This window comes from Podarcis raffonei, chromosome 9 (assembly GCF_027172205.1).
Source record: "Podarcis raffonei isolate rPodRaf1 chromosome 9, rPodRaf1.pri, whole genome shotgun sequence".
NCBI classification, from domain to species: domain Eukaryota; kingdom Metazoa; phylum Chordata; class Lepidosauria; order Squamata; family Lacertidae; genus Podarcis; species Podarcis raffonei.
Genome location: NC_070610.1, coordinates 68829117 through 68852296, shown reverse-complemented (window position 1 = coordinate 68852296; position 23180 = coordinate 68829117). Strand labels below are relative to the sequence as shown.

The 23180-nt window shown below is 45.0% G+C and overlaps 1 protein-coding gene across 1 annotated transcript in view; it reads right to left on the bottom strand.

Annotated features, from left to right (window-relative positions):
• The window catches only part of ANTXR2 (ANTXR cell adhesion molecule 2), a 156687-nt gene that overhangs the window by 99217 nt on the left and 34290 nt on the right, over nucleotides 1–23180 (bottom strand). Inside the window, exons 8-10 of the mRNA XM_053404324.1 lie at nucleotides 8357–8414; nucleotides 5471–5560; nucleotides 1420–1489 (exon numbers count right to left, since the gene is read on the bottom strand). Of these exons, the coding sequence (XP_053260299.1) occupies nucleotides 1420–1489; nucleotides 5471–5560; nucleotides 8357–8414 (218 nt within the window). The remainder of the gene's footprint in view (nucleotides 1–1419; nucleotides 1490–5470; nucleotides 5561–8356; nucleotides 8415–23180) is intronic.

The following is a 23180-nucleotide window of genomic DNA, read 5'->3' as shown; positions in this document are numbered from 1 at the left end:
TTAGATAGTAAAATTCATGTTAAATTGCTATTTATGGGGTTGTTTTTAAAAGTCTGGAATGGATTAATCCGTTTTGCATTGCTTTCTATGGGAAAGTGCGTCTTGGTTTTGGAACACTTTGGTTTTGGAACAGACTTCCGGAACGGATTAAGTTTGAGAACCAAGGTACCACTGTAGATCTTTTCTTTCCAAAGGGAAAATCCACATAGAAAAACAGTGGAGTAGAGGGATGCTCTGCTGCCTTGCAGAATATCTTCAGGAAAAGAAAAAGCTAAGGGGCAAACCCATAGTTACATGCTACATGGACCATCTTAATGGACTCTTTACTTTGTGCCTCCAGTGGACAGATGGCAGTGAAGTTCTTCTCCTGCTACAAAGCAAGTTCCTGGTTGCATGCTCCCATTGCTATTTATGTTCTGCTTCCTGACTGGCTTGGGTAGCACTGAGGAAAAGCTTCCCTAAGTATGTAAGAAATTAAACCTAAGCAAATGTGATCTCGGAAGCCCAAGGCACATCTGAACATGGAAGGAAGAATTAGCTTTAAAGGCTACATACAGGATCTTCAGGCAAGGCCAGTGACACTTAGAATAAGACCTGGACAATGTTTCAACCATAATGTTGTGAAGATTCTGCTGCGGATGTTAAATTAGTGCCTTGTTTTATCATCGCACGTTGAGTACAGTTACACATCTTGACGCGCAATTTTAATAATAGCTTGTAAGTGTCAGTGGTAATGTAAGCCGTTTAACCATGAGACCAAAGATCGTCCGGAAGAAAGCATATTACATGCCCTATTTTATTTTATTTTTAAAAGGGAGCTAGCATGCACACAACTTTTGACAAGCCAGACCTTTTCAGAGTTAAATGAACTGGCTGTGGGTTCATTTTTACAGTCTTCTCCAAATCTGTTTGGTCGCAAGCTATCTAAAACTCATTTCAGATCTGGTGAATCTCCCCAGTGAATTAGCGCACAGGAAGGGATCAGTGAAAGAGGGAGGAGGTTACCAGCTTTTCTAAAACACCGTTCTTTTCTAAAACACAGATCAAAGCTACAGCCAAGTCTATGTCTCCCAAACTTTAGAGACTTTAGAGGACGCATTACTCATCCTCAGAGATGCCCTTTCCATATTCCTATAATCTACGTTTCCTGAATGGATAGTGAATCATGCAGAGTCACTCTAACACTAACACACCCCAATCCACCACCAGCAAACTGGGAGTGACTGAACGATCCAATTACATTTGTTTCAGAATTTCAAGAAAAATTGCCTGCCCTCAGTGGGACCTGATAGAAGAGAGGCATGGCCGCAACCATCACTCATACAGAGACAACCTCCTTGGCATATGGGTGCTTTGGGCTCTCCAGAGCTTCTCTCTATTAAATCAATTAATCATGGCACACAAGTGTGAACTACTTACTGGCCAGTTTCATTGAGAATAGGTGCTGGGCAGAGGATATAGTCAGTTCCCACCTCTATGGGCTTTTCATCTGTGAGGAGAAAACAAAGTGTCACATAACCTTAATTTCACAGGATAAAAAGCTGAGGTCCAACAATATAATCAAAGATCCACAGGTTCCCCTGCTCTAAGCTAAACTTATTAGTAGTATGCAGAGATATCTGTTCAAGAATCATGGAATCAAATACAGTGGTACCTCTGGTTACGTACTTAATTCGTTCTGGAGGTCCGTTCTTAACCTGAAACTGTTCTTAACCTGAAGCACCACTTTAGCTAATGGGGCCTCCCGCTGCCGCCACGCTGCCGCCACGCAATTTCTGTTCTCATCCTGAAGCAAAGTTCTTAACCCGAGGTACTATTTCTGGGTTAGCAGAGTCTGTAACCTGAAGTGTATGTAACCTGAAGCATAACCCGAGGTACCACTGTATAATAATAATAATAATAATTTATTATTTGTACCCCGCCCATCTGGCTGGGTTTCCCCAGCCACTCTGGGCGGCTTCCATAGAACCAAAAATACACTAAAATATCACACATTAAAAACTTCCCTGAACAGGGCTGCCTTAAGATGTCTTCTGAATGTCAGGTAGTTATTTATCGCTTTGACATCTAATGGGAGGGCGTTCCACAGGGCGGGCGCCACTACCGAGAAGGCCCTCTGCCTGGTTCCCTGTAGTTTTGCTTCTCGCAATGAGGGAACCACCAGAAGGCCCTCGGCGCTGGACCTCAGCATCCGGGCAGAACGATGGAGTCTGTAACCTGAAGCGTACCACTGTATTCACACAACCCCTGCAATGTGGGAATCACTGCTAAAGAATCATGGCAGATGACCTTCCAACCTCTGCTTAAAAACCTCCAAAGTGAACCCACCACCTCCCTTCCACTGTCCAACAGCTCTTACTGTCAGAAAGTTCTTCCTAATGATTAATTGAAATCTCCTTCCATGTACAGTGGCACCTCGGGTTACAGACGCTTCGGGTTACAGACTCCGCTAACCCAGAAATAGTACCTCGGGTTAAGAACTTTGCTTCAGGATGAGAACAGAAATCGAGTGGTGGCGGCGCGGCGGCAGCGGAAGTGGTACCTCAGGTTAAGAACAGTTTCAGATTAAGAACAGACCTCCAGAACGAATTAAGTTCTTAACCCGAGGTACCACTGTAATTTGAATCCATTGGCTTGGGTCCTACCCTCCAGAGCAGCAGAAAACAAACTTGCTCCGTCTTCCATCTGGAAGCCCTTCAGATATTTGAAGATGGCTATTCTGTCACCTCTCCATCTTCTATTCTCCAAGCCAGACATACCCAGCTCCCTCAACCCATCCTCATGAGGCTTGGTTGAAGATGTCTCAAGTCAGTCTAACACGGGACCATTTAGAAGCTATTTAAATCCAGTTGGGACCCACCTAGCTGATCTCCCTTTGCCGCCCATCCTGGGAGGAAGGAGATACAAACTCCTGATAACCCACTTCTCTACCCACCGGCCCACAAGATATCACAGACATCTTAAATACAAAGTCAAAAATTTCAGCCATTTCCCTGCTTTATGGAACCTTGAAGCTGATGCCTTATGTGGCTTAGGACCCCAATACTTTAGGCACCACCTCTCCATGCATGAACCTATCCAGACCCTATAATCAGCATTTAAGACCCTTCTTTGTGTGCCTCCTCCATTTGCAGAACACATCTTCAGTGGCTCCTCGATTGTGGAAGGCTTTCCCCAAAAAGATGCACCCAGCACCATCACTGTCAACTTCTAGGTACTAGGCAAAGACGTTCCTGTTCACTAAAGTATTTGGCTCTCATTTGGAGTCCTATGCTATGATAATGTCCCGGCCTGTTTTGGTTTTCAACTTTTAAGTAGGGCTTGGGTACCATTTGTCCTTTTTGTGTGTGTGGCAGGATGTCCACTTTTAGTCTATAATGTTTTTCAATCTTTTTGATGTATTTTTAATGTATTTTTTGTGTGCTATACATGTTTTTTTTTACATCACTTTGAGACATTTTATGTAGTAAGTTACTAATAAAGGCAACAAATAAATTAGCATTCCTTTTTTATTATTCTTACTATTACTACTTTACGAATGTGTTAGAAGGGGCTCATGAAACATTTCTTCTTGTGAACAGAACATTTTGCACTAGCAGCTAATTCCAGATCAGATACTAGCACAAACAGAGTGGGTTAGCATATGCCCATATGCTTTTGTCTTAAATGCCCTCATATCAGAGAGTACTGAGGGAGAGAATGTTGGTCTTCTGCTGTTCTCTTTGGCAAGGTTCCTTTACACCATTTGGCAATTCCCCCCCCCCCAAAAAAATAAGAAGGCGTGGAAAACCTGACCAAATTTTAAACACAGACATGCACACAAATCTACAACCTGCAGCAGACTGAGCAAACGTTTAACCTCTCAGACCAAAGTATGTCCACCTGGCAAAATTCTTTGTCTTCCTTCAACGATGTGCAATTTACTGTGCTTTAGACACAGATCTCGCAAAATGTGATAAGACAACCCTCGTGGGGATATGAGGTGCAAGAACAGGGTGGAATAAGGTGCCACTTAGGTTTGGCCAGGGATGCGGGTGGCGCTGTGGGTTAAACCACAGAGCCTAGGACTTGCCGATCAGAAGGTCGGAGGTTCGAATCCCCACGACGGGGTGAGCTCCCATTGCTCGGTCCCTGCTCCTGCCAACCTAGCAGTTTGAAAGCACATCAAAGTGCAAGTAGATAAATAGGTACCGCTCTGGTGGGAAGGTAAACGGCATTTCCGTGTGCTGCTCTGGTTCGCCAGAAGCAGCTTAGTCATGCTGGCCACATGACTGTACGCTGGCTCCCTTGGCCAATAAAGCGAGATGAGCGCCGCAACCCCAGAGTCGGCCAAGACTGGACCTAATGGTCAGGGGTCCCTTTACCTTTACCTTAGGTTTGGCCAAGCTTAGGAGTATTGGAAACTGTCTTATAGTTGATCAGTTCAATTACCCATCAAGACCAGTATTGTCTGAGTGTCAGCGTCTGCTTGATGTTTTTAGTTATAAATGGCTGGGATTGAACCCGGGACATTCTGAAGGCAAAGCACATGCCCTACCGCTAAGCTACAACTCTAGCACGCACATATACCCTTGAGTCTGCTGTTCACAACTGGAGAAAAACGTGGGGAGAAACCAGTTCAGTGAATAATAAGCAGCCAATCAGAAGTCGCGGAAGCCCATTGGACGTTTGGGCTCCAAAGAACGTTCGCAAACCGGAACACTCACTTCCGGGTTTGCGGCATTCAGGAGCCAAAACGTTTGACTTGCAAGGCATTTGGGATCCAAGCTACGACTGTACTTTAAATGCATGGTGTGGATACGACCCATATCAAAACTATGCACTACATGAAAACACATGTAGCTGGGAGACAAACTAGATGAGATGTTTATCATATGATTTACTCTGACATGCTTTATTTAATAATAATAATAATTAGGTAACTTGGGGCTGGGGGTAGAAGAAGAAGATGAAGAAGTGTTTGGATTTGATATCCCGCCTTTCACTCCCTTTAAGGAGTCTCAAAGTGGCTAACATTCTCCTTTCCCTTCCTCCCCCACAACAAACACTCTGTGAGGTGAGTGGGGCTGGGAGACTTCAGAGAAGTGTGACTAGCCCAAGGTCACCCAGTAGCTGCATGTGGAGGAGCGGAGACGCGAACCCGGTTCACCAGATTACGAGTCCACCGCTCTTAACCACTACGCCACACTGGCTCAGGATAAACATCTTGCTGCACTTTGCCTTCAGCCTCAAATATTTATTTAAGTGAAAACCAGCTTTGCAAGAGCAAAAACTTGCTAGAAAATTCAGAGCAAAGAAACGTGAGCAGTGGGGGAGTGAGAGCTTCGCAGCTTTATCTCTGTTCCAAATTTCCCCCCACCAGTTTCAAAATGCATTACTGCTGGCTTACACCAGCTCCCCAAGAACTGGGGGGCAGAGGCAAGAGTTTCAATTTGTGTAACACTGTTTTGCACTTTTCGGGGATACATACCAATTTTCATGCCATAGACCTCGTAGGAGCAGAAGACGTTGTTCACATTCCTTCCCAACATGAATCCTCGCAGAACGACCTGGAACTCCTCTGAAAGCAGGGACACCAGAGAGACAGTTAAAAGATTGGGGGAAACTGTGGGAAGAGGGATTAAAATTGACAGCATGCAATGCTCTGAAAGAAAATGTGATGAAAATGATGTACAGATGGTATATTACACCAGAGAAATTAGCCAAAATGTATAAAACAAGTAATAAATGTTGGAAATGTAAAGAAAAAGAAGGATCTTTTTATCACATGTGGTGGGAATGTAAGAAAATGAAAAGCTTCTAGGAAATGATATATAATGAGATGAAAAAGATGTTGAAATATACATTTATTTAAAAAAAACAGAAGCATTTTTGCTTGGCATTGTAGGGGAGGATATTAACAGACAAGATAGCAATTTGTTTTTATATGCAACAAGGGCAGCAAGAGTATTTTTAGCACAGAAATGGAAACAAGAAGAACTACCGACAAAAGAAGAATTAATGGACTATGCAGAATTAGATAAGATGACAGGAAGGATTCGAATCCTGCAGGACCAGATTTTCTCAGAGGACTGGAGTAAATATTTGAACTATCTGAAAAGCATTTGTAATAAACAAATTACGCTAGTAGGATTGCAAGAAGTTTTGTAAAGAGGATTATGCGAAATATTGTAGGGAAGATTAAGAAGAGAATTATTAGTTAAGGATTATTAAAAGTAATAAGGAAATTAATGAAATGTAGATTAAGTGATAAAGAATGAAATATCTTCAGATGTGTTTGATGGAAGTCCAAAACATTGTATAAGATAAGAAAATACATTATATGATTGTTGGAAACGATATACACACACACACATTATATATATATATATATATATATATATATATATATATATATATATATATACACACACACACACACACACACACACACACGAAAGCAGGGACACCAGAGAGACAGACATGAGCTTGCCATCTCTAAAACTGAATGTGTTAATTCCCCTGGCAGGAAACGTTTCATTAGGAGCTTGCCCATTTGATGGCAGATCTAAGCATTCACGTTTTATGTCCATAACAACACAGCCAAGGGACAGGGGTTGATGCCAGGCATAGAAGCCAACTCCAGGGGGCCATGGGTGCTTGGGCACCCAAAATAATGTAATTGTGGGGGCACCCACAAAGTAAATGAGCAAAGCCAGCCGGCGGCAGCGGCGCTGCCTCTGAGTCAGAAGTTCAGCTCTGCCCTCCGCAGCCAGCAAGTGTGGCACCCATTTCCGGGGATGGGGGGTGTCAGGGAACTGCCATTGGTTCAGGAGGGAGAGAGGAAAAGCCGGATGGATTAGAGAGAGCCCCCAAAGATAGTGGAAAGCAGCTCCTCCTCGGCAGGCGAGAGTAACCATGCCTCCAGTGGAGAGGAGCTGCTGGGCTTGGAGGAGGCGGGGCGTTGCCAGGACACCTTGCCTGGGCAAAGCGGGGAGAGGAAAGGTCCACCGTTACCCACGCCCTCCTTGCGCAGTAAGGTTTTGCGCCGAGAGGGGAGGCGCAGACTGGGCGTCAAGAAATTACTTTGCTGGGGAAAGTTTAAGCCACGCCCACTCACAGATTCTGCCAGTGAATGAGTCAGCCATGGGAGAGTGGCGCTCTGGACAGATAAAGTTTATTTCACATCAAAAGCAAGGCTTCACAGCCGAGCAGGGAGGTATTTGCCTGCTTGCTCTCGAGCAACCCCTTGGAAACCTAACAGGGGGAGACTCAGACTCAGAGGCAATGTCTCTCTGCCTCTAATTCCGAGCCCCTTCCCACAGAAAAGGGAGCCTTGCTGGCTGTGAAGAGGAGGAGGAAGAGAAGCCATTGCCGCAGCCACAACACAGATGTGGGACGTCACAGGGACACGCCTGAACATAGTGTGTGTGATGTCAGTGGAAACAGTTGGTAACCGCCTTCAATTTTAACCTGAAGATTGCCACTTGTCCCGTTTTAATTTTAATTTGTTTGAATTAATTGTGGGGTGTATCTTAATTTATCGATCGCTTGTTTTTATGCATTGTCTTACTTGTATGATGTTAACCGCTCTGAGCCCGGCTTTGGCCAGGGAGGGCGGGATATAAAGAAAAAAATTGTTATGAATATAAACACAATTATCTACATATTTACCAAATAAAGACTTCAGAAGAAGAAAAAGGAAAAGGAAAAAAAGAAAAGAAAAGAAAGAAAAAATAAATACTTTCCATAAGCAATAATACCAAATTTGTATTTCACACATTACAATATAAAAATCTAAAGTGGGAATGGGACTTAGGCTATACAATTGACTTGGAAGATTGGAAAAAATTATTATTATTATTATTATTATTATTATTATTATTATTATTATTATGTCACATGTGTTACATACAGGCATGTGTGCGTGATGTCGCATGTCAGCCTTACGGTGGCAGGCACCCAAAATCCTGAGGGTCAGATGGCACCCCTATGGCAGGTGTAGTCCATTAACATCTTGGGGCCTCAGATGTTAATGGACTACACCTGCCATCAGGTTCACCATGTAGCCTAATTCTGGCCTTATCTATCTCACAGAGTAGCTGGGGGAAATCATTTGGGATGACATCAAGTTAACCTCCTTACAAGTCTACACACACACACACACACACACACACCAGGGGTGCTTTTGGAAGGAAACCGGGACAAATTTAAATCTGCAATGCCGTCACTGGCAAACTGGAGAAGGAAGGGAAGCACCTTTAATTCACATCTTCCTACTCAAGCATATGGCGCGCCAAGCTACACATTTTGCCCAAGGAAGAAACAGCAGGATTGTCAATATTTGCACGCTGTTTTCCGGCCGTAGCAAACTCACCTCCCACGCAAACGCTTGATGGCTGCAGATCTATATCTGGGCACGACTGCTTCAATATCTGTTTGGGAAAGTGAGAGAGCATTATAAGATTTGTCAAAGCAAAATGGAGCAACTGTAACTAACTTCGCCTAGACAAGAGCTTTATAGTCATCCGATCCAAACGTCAAGGCAGATTTCAGACGTGCCTTTGCCTTGAATGGACTCTTCTTCATTTCCCACAACGCAGAATGGAGGGAATGCCCAAACTGCAAGAGCAAGGGGATGCGGGTGGCGCTGTGGGTTAAACCACAGAGCCTAGGATTTGCCAATCAGAAGGTCGGGGGTTCAAATCCCTGCGACGGGGTGAGATCCCGTTGCTCGGTCCCTGCTCCTGCCAACCTAGAAGTTCGAAAGCATGTCAAAGTGCAAGTAGATAAATGGGTACCGCTCCAGTGGGAAGGTAAACGGCGTTTCCATGCGCTGCTCTGGTTCACCAGAAGCAGCTTAGTCATGCTGGCCACATGACGCGGAAGCTGTACGCCGGCTCCCTCGGCCAATAAAGCGAGATGAGCGCCGCAACCCCAGAGTCGGCCACGACTGGACCTAATGGTCAGGGGTTCCTTTACCTTTACCTTTAATCCCCACTGGAAATCCATTGAGAGAGTTTAGGATGGGGCAGAGACAGATTCCGCAGCACACCCACCCCACAGGCCCTCAGTGGGAAACTCTATGGGTTTAAATCTCATCATCTGAGGCCCTTCTTTGTGAGTGGTCTAGAGGCCTTTTCTGTGTTAGCTCCCTGTTTGAGGAACGCTCTCCTAAGGGAGTCTCACCTAGTGCCTTCTCTACATATCTTTAGGCAATAATGTTTCTCTATAACCAGGCCTGGTTGATTAAACCCCACACATACATTAAGCAAAATAGAAACATCGCCACCCGACCCCCACCCCCACTCACCATTCCTCCTTCCACCTCTTTCCCCCTTTTCTTCCTAATGCAACACTAATGCAGGCATAGGCAAACTCCGGCCCACCAGATGTTTGGGACTACAATTCCCATCATCCCTGACCATTGGTCCTGTTAGCTAGGGATGATGGGAATTGTAGCCTCAAACATCTGGAGGGCCGGAGTTTGCCTATGCCTGCACTAACGTCTCAACAAATGAAACTGATCTGTAAAAAATGTAGCTTGAAAAAACAGACGTTGCACATACTTTTGTAAGCCAAGAAATCTTTAATACATTAAAAAAAATAAAAATACGGCTTTCCAAATGTGTTTGTGGGAGAGACAGTTAATGGTTTGTTTTTGTTTTATTATGCATTTCACGTCCTCATTTTGTATTGTTATGTTGCAAACTGCCCTGTGACCTTCGGGGGAAGGGCAGTGTACAAATTTAATTAATTATAATACAAAATTATAAATATACACAGTTAATTATAATAATGCCAGAAGGGGTATTATAAGGAGGTTTTGAATTATGGTGTTGGAGGAGACTCTTGAGAGTCCCATGGACTGCAAGAAGATCAAACCTCTCCATTCTGAAGGAAATCAGCCCTGAATGCTCACTGGAAGGACAGATCCTGAAGCTGAGGCGCCAATACTTTGGCCTCCTCATGAGAAGAGAAGACTCCCTTGAAAAGACCCTGATGTTGCGAAAGATTGAGGGCACAAGGAGAAGGGGATGACAGAGTACGAGATGGTTGGACAGTGTTCTTGAAGCTACCACTATGAGTTTGACCAAACTGCAGGAGGCAGTGGAAGACAGAAGTGCCTGGCGTGCTCTGGTCCATGGGGTCACAAAGAGTCGGACACGACTAAACAACTAAACAACAACAACAACATCCCCAAGGGATGTTGCTGAGAGTAGGGGACAGCCTTGGATCCCCAAGATCCAAAGACACACACTCCCCAGTCACTTCCACAACACACCTATAGCTCAAGCTCCCAATCTACAGCAACCTGGAATTGATACAGGTATTTTCCTTCTCGTTATCACTGGCAAGGAAAACAGCAAAGATCAAGAACTGGGTTGTGGGTGGGGAACGACAAACAGAATGTAAAAGAAACATATATTATATATCAATCCCAAACAGAAACAGAAAAAAACATGAGCAAAACCAGCACCCTCAACAGTAAAAGAGTTATTTAAAGCACTACCAAACGGGGGCCGGATGTAACCAATATTGAAGGCCCATCAAAATAAGATGGTATTCACTAAATGCTTGAAGACCAGTAAAAAGCAACCAGATAGGCCCCCTGTGAAAGGGAGTTGGTTTAAATTAGACTGCCATGAGACTGTGAGGGTAAGAAATTACACAGGCAAAACTGTTTTGTAAAAGCAGGGGTTGCCAATATCAACATGGTGCCCATGGCCATCAGTACCACCTTCGGTGCCCAGAAAAGACTCAGGAAATATCCCCTCAAAAATCTGCAGTACACAAAAAACTCTCTTGTTCTTTCTGCTCATACACCTCACGGTCAAACTCCAAAGTCTTCGTCTTGCCCCAAAGACCTGTTTGTTTCAGGATTTGTTGGTGCTGTCAAGTGACATGGCAACTGGTGATGCTTTGACAATTTCACCATATCCCAGCCCAGTCTAGAGAGAAGGCTGCAATCCCAGAAAAGTAAGAGATTTCAAGAAATGCTTTTCAGAAGAAGAGTAAGTGGTTGTGCTTTCTTGCTATGTAAGCACTGGTTTTCATAGGGCTCCATTTGCATATGCAGATAAAGGGGCAGGACTATGCAGATAGGAGCAGGCCTGATTACCAATGATTGGTCGGAAGCAGGTCCAGGCCACATCTCATTGGTCTCCTTGAATATACCTTTACCTTCGTCCAATTGGCTTCAACTTATGAACACAACCTGTGGGAACGCATCGTGAGTTCAAAGGTCGAAGTGAGCTCATGGTCACTTGCTCTGGAATAGAGCAAATTGCTTCCAAAAGACACTTGCTCCTTATTTTCAAAGGAGTTGTTTCCCAGACACACTACAGACTACCCTGTCAATCACTCATTCTTGCTGATTAAAATAACTTTAACATACAGATGACGGCAAGCCAGAATCAGACACAGAATTCCCACGAGTAATTACAGAATATAAGCACTTTAAACTTTTACTTCACTTTGCTTGCCAGTAATTCCTGTTGCGGCTGGGTGCATATCAAAATTACACCATCTCTCTAGGTTTCTGCATTTCAATTTCCTTTGCAAACGCTTAACAGACGCATGCAACAGTGCAAAATATATCAAGTTGCTGAGGTTTTCCTGTTTTGTTTTGTTTTGTTTTGTTTTAATGTACTCACAATGGTCTTAGTCTGAGTATAGGCTATTCTCAGCCCCTTTTCACTATCCAGTAAATGACAATGTCCGAGAGATAACATGATCCCATCAAAATAAAGTTGTTGTTATGTACTGAGTTGAATAGGATCCAAAATGCAGCAGTCTGATTGGTCCTAGAACAATAGGATTCAGAATGCAGCAGTCTGATTGGTCCTAGAACAATAGGATCCAGAATGCAGCAGTCTGATTGGTCCGCAGGAGCCACCCAATCCAACTCCAGGTGGAAGTGAATCCGCAACCTGATTGGCCTACAGGAGAATCCCAGAATTAGCCAATCACATAGGGCCCATTGTGTAAATAATGTATATAAAGTAGACATTTCGGGGGAACTTCCATTCCTCACTACTATGAGCTGAATAAAGAGCATGAAATCTACACTTGACTCTGAGTATATTTCAGTTGTGCTTCTATCAGGATCAAGGAAGAAGGGATGGAATTGAGCTCCATGCGTTTTTAAAACCAACTCCAGTGGATGCAGCTCAAAATACATTCTGCTTATTAGAATGGCTAACTATATCCTCCTGCTTCTAAAACAGGCTGTAGTTCTATGGAATGTCCACAAATATCTCAACAGCTCAGGGAACAAAACTCTCAGCAACAAAATGTCAAAGCAATGCTTCTTCTGTGAGAAAGGATTGTGGCAGGCTGACCGAGGACGAAAATCTCACACAGGCCCTATGCAAGTAGGAATCATGTGGGGGTAGGGGTTGGAAAACAAGTTGCGGGGAAGATAGGGAGCCACAGGGGGGCAGGATATTCTGTAGGGGGGGTAGTTGGAAGAAAGGGGCAGAGTAAGCAATATGAGCCGCCTTTGCTTATCTGAGTTACAGAGTGGAAAGTGTGTTTCAGAACAACAGACGTTATATTTATTGTATGCCCAATAAAATTTCATCCCCAACACTTGCCAGACAGCAACAAAAATGCACAAGCAATGTTAAAATAAAATAAGGTAACAGAAGCCATAGTAAAACAATTGCTGGATGAGGCCATCACCGGACAGCAACATCCTCTTACATCGTATTGTGAATCTAAGCACGGTTGTTAACTTCCTTGACAGAACAACGTAGAGAGAGCAAAATAACTGATGTCATCTTTTTTTATTTCCTGTGTTTTGCATCAAATATAGGATCTGCTTTGTCTTTGCAGAGAGCTGACCACCCCACCCCCCCTTTTCCAAGAGTTTCTGGACTGCCAACGATAAATGATACCCAAGAAAAGCCTTTTTAATTTTATTTTTTAAAAAAGCTAAAGGACAAAACTGAATGGAGCTTTGAAATCAAGAACCAGCACGGAGGACTGGAATCCTGGATGCAAACCTTGAAGATCAGAGTTCAAATTCCCCACTCAACCTCTGATTTATAACATTTCATTATGGCCTTAAAACCCATTTCCCCCCTCCAGCTTTGCAAAACTTATAGCAGGCTGCACTCGGAAGAACTGTTGGGTTACTTCAGGGACCTTGGACAGCAAGCGAAGTTCACAAGCCAATTATAGCTTAGCACATCTAGAAGAAGGCCTAGCAACTATGGCAACCAGATTTGTTTGACAAGGTTTTATCTCACTCAAACATATCCGTTCTTGCAATTTTCGAGTACAGTTCTTCTCCCACGCAACCAAAGATCGAAACCACATCCTTTTGTCTGTCATTCTTACATTGGCAACAGGATTTGCATTGTTAGTTCCAGTTAGCCGGAGAGCACCTCTTCGAATTGAATTGAATTGAAATTGAAATACTTTCTTGTCACTTGTACAACCTGAATACAGTGAGATTACACAAGCGTCCCCCACTCAGCTCCCTTAGTCTTAATTCCCCTTGTTTACTGACTCACACCCACCAAACCCGAAAGTCAGTTGCCCTGTTGTTATCTTTTCATTCAGCAGCCTAATAGCCCATGGATAGAAGCTGTTTTTTACCCTGTTGGTACGACTAATCATGCTTCTATATCTTCTGCCTGAGGGCAGGAGATCAAGGAAGTGCCAGCTAGGGTGTGAATCATCCCTGAGAATTTTCCTCACTCTCCTGAGGCAACCTTCTTCTGCAATGTCATCCAGCGGATTCACGGGACAGCCCATAATATCTTGTGCTGTATTCACCACCCTCTGTAGGCACTTCCTATCAGTTGATGTCAAACCAGCGAACCACACCGTGATGCAGTATGAAAGGACACTTTCTATTGTGTACCGGTAGAAGCAGTGGCGTAGCGTGGGGGTGCAGGGGGGCCGGCCGCACCGGGCGCAACATCTGGGGGGCGCGCTCGCCGCCTCCAGAGTCTCCGAAGAACCTCGGGCGCAGGCTGTAGCACCAGGGCCGTGGCCAAGAAGCCGAAGCTGAAGAGCCCGCTGAGCGCCGCACCCAGGCAGAGTGCGCCGGGAGGCACCACCGCCAGGGCCCGGCGGCAGCCGCAGCACCTCGCCACCACTCCGCCGACAGACTTGCTCGCACAGGCACAGCCGCCCACCGCCGACGCTGCTGCCTCTGGCGGCGGACACGTGGAGATAAACAACGGCAGCCGAGCGGGAGACTCTCCCTTTCTCACTGCAACGCTCCGGGCAGGGGGCGAGGGAGAGAGTCAGGTGGAAACGCACACGCGCCCCCCAAGCCGCATCTTCGCGGGGGTTGGGGGGCGAAGTCGCCGGGTATTTGCGCCCCAAATTGGGGCGACCGCAAAAAGCCACCCTGCCAGCAGCAAGCTTCAAGGTCAAAGGCTCCCTTCGAGGAAGCTGCGATCCTCTTTCCAATTAAGTCCCCCACCCCCACCCCAGCTCAGTTCAGTGGGAGGTGGATTTCCCGGGTCTCTTGTCCCTTAGAGGGCGCCTCTCATCATCCTGCCATTCTGAGAGCAGGGAGGGCGCCTCTCAAGAGACTTTCCCCCGCATTTGCTTTCCCGCTCAGGAAAGCGCGCACGGCCCCGGCTGGATCTGCAACTCTTCTGGTGAGCGAGGTTTAAACCAGAGGCAGGAGCTCCTTCTTGGACGGATGCCTGGAAGAAAAAGACCCCGCGGTCTCTTCCTTTCCTTCCCCTGCAGAGACCAGCCACGTCCCTCAGCCGAGGCCGCCTTGCTTCTCAAAAGAGCCGGTCTACTACAGTTTGTGGCTTCATGGGAGAGCGCTGCTTTCCTTGCAAAAGGCCCCCAGGTTGAGTCGCCGGCACCTCCAGCTATGAGAGGATGGGAGCAGTGGCGTAGCGTGGGGGTGCAGGGGGGGTCGGCCGCACCTGGCGCAACATCTGGGGGTTAGGGTTAGGGGGCGCAAATCCATGGGTTAGGGGGCGCAAATTACTTGCCTTGCCCCGGGTTCTGACAACCCACGCTACGCCACTGGGTAGAAGGAGATCATCAAATGTTGATTGACATCATTCTTTCGCAATTCTCTGAGGAGATGGAGTCTCTGTTGGGCTTTCTTAACCACCTGGGTTGTATTGATTTTCCAAGTAAGGTCTTCACTGAGATAAACTCCTAGGAATTTAAAGGAAGAGACTCTCTCCACACAGCCCTCCCCGATGTAGAGTGTGGCTAGTTCTCCTCTCTTCCTCCGAAAGTCCAACACCATCTCCTTTGTCTTGCTGATATTAAGGTGCAAGTTGTTCCCTAGGCACCATGTAGATATTTTTTGTATGTTCTCCCCAAGATTGTCCCTTAGGAGGCCTCAGGTCGGTGTGAAGCCCACTCTGACCATCAGGAGAAGGAAGCCCCTGTTCCCATGACTATAGGAATGGGTTGAAATGGAGGACAGGATATGTGCAGGTGGTGAGCAATTGGAAAAGGCTGTAGCTCAGTCGGAGAACATCTGCCTTGCATGCAGAAGGCCTCAGACTCAATGACGCCTGCCAGAAATTCTAGAGAGCGTCTGCCAGTCAGTGTAAATGGACCTTTGATCTGACTCTGTATGAGGAAGTTTCCAATACTCTGCGATCCTAATATGGGATCTCTTCTGACACTGGGGAATCATAGAATTGTAGATACGATACGATACGATACGATAATCTTTATTGTCATTGTCCCACACAGAACAACGAAACTGAAAATCTACACCAGACATTCAGAAACCAACAAGCCCAGCTAGAAGAAGAAGAGTTTGGATTTGATATCCCGCTTTATCACTACCCGAAGGAGTCTCAAAGCGGCTAACATTCTCCTTTCCCTTCCTCCCCCACAACAAACACTCTGTGAGGTGAGTGGGGCTGAGAGACTTCAGAGAAGTGTGACTGACCCAAGGTCACCCAGCAGCTGCATGGGGAGGAGCGGGGAAGCGAACCCGGTTCACCAGATTACGAGTCTACCGCTTTTAACCACTACACCACGCTGCCTCTATCCCAATAAAAGCTATCCCAATAAAAAGTCGGCGTGAGCTGCAGTACACAGTACAGTATACAGGCTAGCATATAGAGGGCCCAAGTGATATCTTACTTCCACCAGACCCATTTATGCAGGAATGGGTTTTAGTAAAAGGCTGTTTGAACCCATTTCCAGCTCATAACCAAGCGTGGGAGAGCCAGGTATAAACTAACATATCCAGGATGGATTTTTATTTTTTTTATCAACACACTCTATACATTGACAATTAGCAAAATATGCTAAGCATCAATTCGTTTCACAGCATCCTTTGATTTCGCTTAGCCCTTGCACACAGTTCAAAGGATTTTGGCAGCTGCTGCTACCATAAATCATAACTCTCCTGGCATCTGTTCCTCCCGTGAAATGGCAAACAGAGTTCAGGATTCTGGGCAGGCCTTCAGAACAGCTGGATCTCTCCTCCCCCGCCCCCAGAAAGGAAGAAAAAACAAGTTCAAGGGTCAGATTTCAGATCATTTTGATCCAAGGAAAACCATGAACGCAACGAGGCAATTGCTTACTTGTGTAAAAAGAAAGGGCAGCAATGGAGTTATTCCCAGATTAAAAGCTCTCTATCAATATCCAGCGCGCATGTGGAATACACAGAATGTCACAGCTTTAAAAGCAATAGGAAGATTTCACTTACATTTCCTAAATGTACACCATTCACTGCTCTTTGCTGTGGATGATGATGATGATGATTAATTAACTGAATTTACATCCCACCCTTTCCTTCTGAAGGAGCCCAGGGTTGCAAGCGTGTCAGTAATTAATTTAATTTTATACAGGCCAAAGCATTCTAAAAACAATTACAGTTAGATGCATCTAAAAGGAGTTACAGTTAAAGACATTATTTCATCCAGTATTCCCACGGTGCCAGAAAAGGTATTGTTCTTTCTCTCTCTCTCTCTCAAACTGCAACCTTCCTGAGAGCTAGGCTGCTTAAATCCTGCCAAAGCATGACAGTGCACAGGATAGCAAATGTACAAGTTTTCTAAAAACAAATACGTTTCTTTATTTTTATTTTTGAAATCAAATGTATATGCCGTTAGTTGTTAAAACAAAATTAAAGCAGTTTGCCATTATATTCTAGCACAGCGGTCCACGCACAAGACTTACTTAATGTAAATCTTAGCAAGCCCAGTGTTCGGCCTGCTCTTGCGATGCTTGCCAAATTTGTGCACGCTGGCTGCAAAATTTACCTTGCAGAACCCTGAGTCAATAAAAGAGCAAAACAAAACCACACACACAAATTGCATTAATGGTTTTCTCGCTCCATACTATGATTCAAGGACTGGCAATGTTTTCAAGGGAGTGTGAGGCCAATAATATGCAGATGTGGTTATTTTTTCCCCCTATTTGTTACTATGAACACCATTATGCAAAATTCCATTGGGTATTAATGGGATAGAAACCAGTACAAGAAACAGCCGATTAGGATGATTCAGACTTTATATCATTCATTTTTCTTTATATATTGACAGAAACAGCCTTGAGGTTTCTCAGAAGGTCAGAGCGGGTCGTGACAGCAGCAAACGCATCAGGGACACCGTTCTACTTCTACGAAGCTAAGCAGGGTTGACCCTGGAAGTTGCTTGGATGGGAGCCCTGCTGAGAGCATATAAACTGCTCTGAAGTTCTCAGAGAAAGAACAGTTTAAAACAAGATGGGCATGCAACAAAATGTTGCAGCATCTCCTAACAGTATTTCCAGGTTAGCTCATTCCATCCCTCTCCACTTACATTTTTCAAGGTCACAGTCATCAAAACAGAACATGTAGTTGCCATTTTGGGGTAAGGTGGTTCTAAAGTCTTGTCGTCGTCCCCCCCACAAATAATGGTAATGGGGCACCGTTCAAAGTCTCCAACGGGGCATCAGCGGCACCAAGGAGAAAATGGATTGCAAATATGGCCGATAAATGAAAGCAGCCGAGATCAGGATAATCCTCAGGGTCTTCTTTGACCTCCTCCGAAACATCTGTAGCCTCAGAGGGGACCAAGGCCATCAGAGCTGCTTCCTGAGGTTACGTCAAGATAGCGCACTAATGAAGTGGAACAAAAGAGAGGGCGAGAGGAAGACAAAGTCCCACCCCATTATTCACTTAACGAGGAAGCAATCCAGGAGTCACTCAAGGCCCACACGAAAAAACAAACCACAAGGAACAGCAGAAACATCACACTATTGGGTTTGCCAGCTGGCTGGTGCGCTCGCTCTCTCAGCAGTTGTTTTCGCCTGCTGAGTGGGTGCTAGAATTTCTGCTGGTGAAGCCAGAATTTTAAAGAGAGAGCTATTTCTCCCTCCCTCCCTCCCTCCCTCCCTCCCTCTCTTTCTTTCTTTCTCTTTCTCTTTCTCTCTCTCTCTCTCTCTCTGCCCTCCACTCTGCCTGGCTAGTTTCTCAGGGGTTGCTGCAACGCACATTTGAACCACAACAACTTCTTTCGTTATTGCTGTTTATTCAGCATGCAACCCATGAAAACGGTGCTTCAGAGAGGTCCCCGTTCCCAAGGAGCTTACAATCTAAAACTCAACACAAGGCGAAACAACAAAAATCGACTGGGGAAGGAGCAAAGAGTCTGTGAGCTTCTCTCTAGGAGCCTGCTATTTTGCACATGGTTTCACTTACCATGTCATGCAAAGCAGGCCAATAGAACCCGGCTTAGGAAACCACAAAAAAGAACAATTTAAAAGAGAAGTGTGCTTTAAAGGGAGGGGGAAAGAGGAACTGATAAAGAGCTGGTTTGCAAAAATATGTGACAGTGCAGAGCTAGAACTGTTACAGGTGCCACTCGTTCCACATTTGTTCAAAATCAATCATTTAGTGCGGCAGCATCTGCACTTTGGAACTCCCTGCCACTTGACAGCTGGCACTGTATTCTTTTTGGTGCCTTCTAAATACATTTTTGTTTAGGGCAAGCCAATCCAGATATGTAGAATGCCTGCATGCTTTAATCTGGTTTTAGCTTCTCGCTAATTTTAATTATATTTTGAACATTTCAAATAGCCGTTTTTTTCAATTGACAATGTTGTTGTTTTATTCTTTTTGTAAAAAACTTTGATTTTTTTTAAAGCAGTATATAGATTTTACAAACTAAAAACAATAAAAATAACTTTACGGCACTACTTTTCTGTGACAGCTTTTGCAAAAAGACGTTTCTAGGCGGAATAGGGAAGTGCAGCCGAGCGGTAAACTGCATGCTTTTATATGCAAAAGGTCTAAGGATCAGCCCCCAACAGGCTAGCAGGCCTTTGCAGCTGTTTCATTTTCAATTTGCCAGTCACTTGTTAGGTTTTTAAGGGTGTTTTATGTTTTAACATCGTACACTGATGTATGATAAGTCTATGATATGAAAGTACAGAATGACAGTCTGATCAGATTGAAAGCTTCACTCCTCAATTTTAGAGCTGGTTGTGTGTGTGTGTGTGTGTGTGTGTGTGTGTGTGTGTGTGTCTGTGTGTGTGACTCTGGATCAATAAGTCCAGAGAGAAACTCTGTGGAACACAACTAAGACAGAGGCATGCCTGGAGGATAAACAAGGAAAGGCTGCAACCCAGTGCTTAACTGCTGAAATGCTAGAAGGGAGGGAAACTGACACAGGAGCTAAAGCAAGGTGGGGGACATTTGACTCCCCATATATTGTTGGACTCAAACTCCCATCAGCTCCAGCTATCATAGCCAATGGTTAGAGACAATGGTAGCTGTGGTCCAACAGAATGCAGAGGGTCACAGATTCCCCACCCCTGGGTTAAAGCCTGGATGGTTGTACAGTGGTACCTCGGTTTTCGAACAGGTTAGTTCATGAACAACTTGGAACCCGAACACTGCAAAACCAGAAGTAGATGTTTCGGTTTTCGAACGTTTTTTTCGGAAGCAGAACATGCTCCGTTTTGCATCCCCCTGTGTTTCCTGTTGCGCTGATAATTTGCGTCCTCCCATTATAATTGAAGCCTTCCGTTTCCAATTGCAGTGTTCTGAGGTGATATTTGGGGCTTATATTTGGTGCTTTTGTTTTTGCTATTAATTTTGCGTTTTTTGTTTTGAGGCTTTTTCAGTTAATTTGTTTTTGTGATTATGTGGATCCCAGTTCAGCTACTGATTGATTGATTGTGTGACTGCAGAAATGGATAAAAGCCCTCCCATCCAAACAATGACTATCATCAGTGCAGGCAAGAAAAAATAATAATTTTAATTTTCATCATCTACAATGCTGTTTTATTTATTTTATAGTACAGTACACTGTTTATTGCTTTCATTTTATGGATCAATGGCCTCGTAAGATAGCAAAATTCATGTTAATTTTGTTTTAGGGGTTTTTTAAAAAATCTGAAACAGATCGATCCTTTTTGCATTACTTTCTAAGGGAAAGCTCACCTTGGTTTTGGAATGCTTTGGTTTTGGAACGGACTCCCAGAATGGATTAAGTTTGAGAACCAAGGTACCACTGTATTTGTTTAACTTTGAAGAGGAAGGCACTCAGTGTATGCTAACGGGGCAAAATTAAAGATAAGGAAATTATTGACATGTACAAATTAAGATAATATAAAAGAAGCAGGCAAGGGAATGGAGGGAAGCCGAAGGATCTGAGTAATCCTAAAACGTGGATTTAATACTGTGTGAAAATGTTTTCTTTTCTATTTTTTTATTTGTTGTGGTTTATTCTTTTATACTTATGTGATGATAATGTTTACAGTGGTACCTTGGGTTAAGTACTTAATTCGTTCCGGAGGTCCGTTCTTAACCTGAAACTGTTCTTAACCTGAAGCACCACTTTAGCTAATGGGGCCTCCTGCTGCCGCCATGCCACTGGAGCACGATTTCTGTTCTCATCCTGAAGCAAAGTTCTTAACCCGAAGTACTATTTCTGGGTTAGCGGTGTCTGTAGCCTGAAGTGTATGTAACCTGAAGCGTATGTAACCCGAGGTACCACTGTAATTGTGAAAATAATTTTTTTTTAAAAAAAGAGAGAGAGTAGGGAACAGAGGCCGAGAGCAATGCTCTGTAGTTTGTAGTTTGTTAAGAGCGTTTACCGTATCAGTTATGTAATGCAACCAATAGCAGTTTAGTGGTATCTGACGAGTCAAATCGAAATCATAAGCCAAACCGTGCAGAGGCAAGCAGAAGAAGGGGCGGGGAGGGAGCGAACCTGGGACCTTATCAGTTAAGTTGCTGCTTAGGGAGCAGCCCTCTGTGCACCAGGACATTATACGATTTGTAATATGTCAGGGGATGTCAAATTAAGCCCTGTGCGGTAGTGAAGGGTAGGAGGACAGAGAAATATTCCCCTTCCAGGCCATTGAGCCCCTTTAACAACTCCACACAGCCATTCACCTCCCCAGTAGCTCTCTGCTCCTCTCGCATTTCAGCTGCATGAGCAGAAACCTCTTAACATGTTTGTTCTAAATCTCACAGCAAGTGCAGCTCCAGCGTTAGGCTATCCGTGTGAATTAGAGGAGAGAGTGATATAATCGGAATAATTTTCCTCCATGCTCACTTCATGCCTCCCTTCCTTCTCCTCCAAACTTCTTCTTCTTCTTCTTCTTCCACTTAAGCATTTAATGACTCGCTTCCTGGCTGCCCAGCACACAAAGCCAAGCATATTTCTTCCTCTTGCAGGAAATGTTCCTATTAAGGAGGCTCGTAATTGGTAATCAGATGCTCCCTGTAAATGGATTCTGTTCTTGCAAAGGAAAAAAAGTGGCACACGGGGCCAGGCTTCAGATACACAGCGGCTGGGTGGCACTTCTCTTTTCTAGCCTCTTGCAAAGGAAACGGGGGGAAAACCCTCTGTGTTTTCTGCTTAGTTGCACCCAGAGCAGGTGATTGTACAAAACAGCAGGGCAGGAAAGTTTTGACACAGCATGGGGAGCAACGTGGAGCAAACATCCTGCTGGCTGTTCACCTCTATCGCTCTTGAAACAGCAAAGGTTGCACTGTAGCAAAAGCCTTGACTTCTCCAAGCCTCTCTCCACACTCAACATGGGAACATAAGAACAAAGGCCAATCTAGTCAAAGCTCCTGGTCTCATAGCGGTCAATGGGAAGCCCACGAGATGGGCCTGAGTGCGAGAGCACTCTTCCCACTCGTGACTCTCAATAACTGGTGTTCAGAGGCATACTGTCTTCAAAAGTGGAGGCAAACATAGCCGTCATGGCTAATAGTTCATAGCAGCTTTCTTCCTTTGTATAATTCTCTTTTAAAGGCATCCAAGCAGTGTTCAAAATTGGCCAGGCACATTTTGCACTAGAGCTGGACCAAAAAGAAGGCTGATCACCAAAGAATTGATGCTTTTGAATTATGGTTCTGGAGGAGACTCTTGAGAGTCCCATGGACTGCAAGAAGATCAAACCGGTCCATTCTTAAGGAAATCAGCCCTGAGTGCTCACTGGAAGGACAGATCCTGAAGCTGAGACTCCAATACTTTGGCCACCTCATGAGAGAAGAAGACTCCCTGGAAAAGACCCTGGTGCTGGGAAAGATGGAGGGCACAAGGAGAAGGGGGCGACAGAGGACGAGGTGGTTGGACAGTGTTCTCGAAGCTACCAGCAAACTGCGGGAGGCAGTGGAAGACAGGAGTGCCTGGCGTGCTCTGGTCCATGGGGCCACGAAGAGTTGGACACGACTAAATGACTAAACAACAACAACAATCAGTCACTTGGGACTGAGTGAAGTTTCCCGGACACCAGGAAAAGTCTCCACCATCTGGAGGTGCATGCCTGGGGAACCTCAGACCTTTGCTGTTTTCACACACATCCTGTAGAATTCTGTCTGTGATACAGCCCTACCTCATGTTACGTTTGCTTCATGTTACGTTCTTTCAGGTTACGTCCCGCAACGACCTGGAAGTACCGGAAAGGGTTACTTCCGGGTTTCACCACTTGCGCATGCACAGAAGCGCTAAATTGTGCTTTGCACATGCGCACAAGCACCAAATCGCGCACCTGCACAGATACGGCACTTCAGGGTGTGCTCTTTTAATGTTGCGAACCAGCCTCTGGAACGGATCCCATTCACAACCAGAGGTACCACTGTGTGGTACCTCAGGTTACAGACGTTTCAGGTTACAGACTCCGCTAACCCAGTAATAGTACCTCGGGTTAAGAACTTTGCTTCAGGATGAGAACAGAAATCGTGCTCCGGCGGCACAGCAGCAGAAGGAGGCCCCATTAGCTAAAGTGGT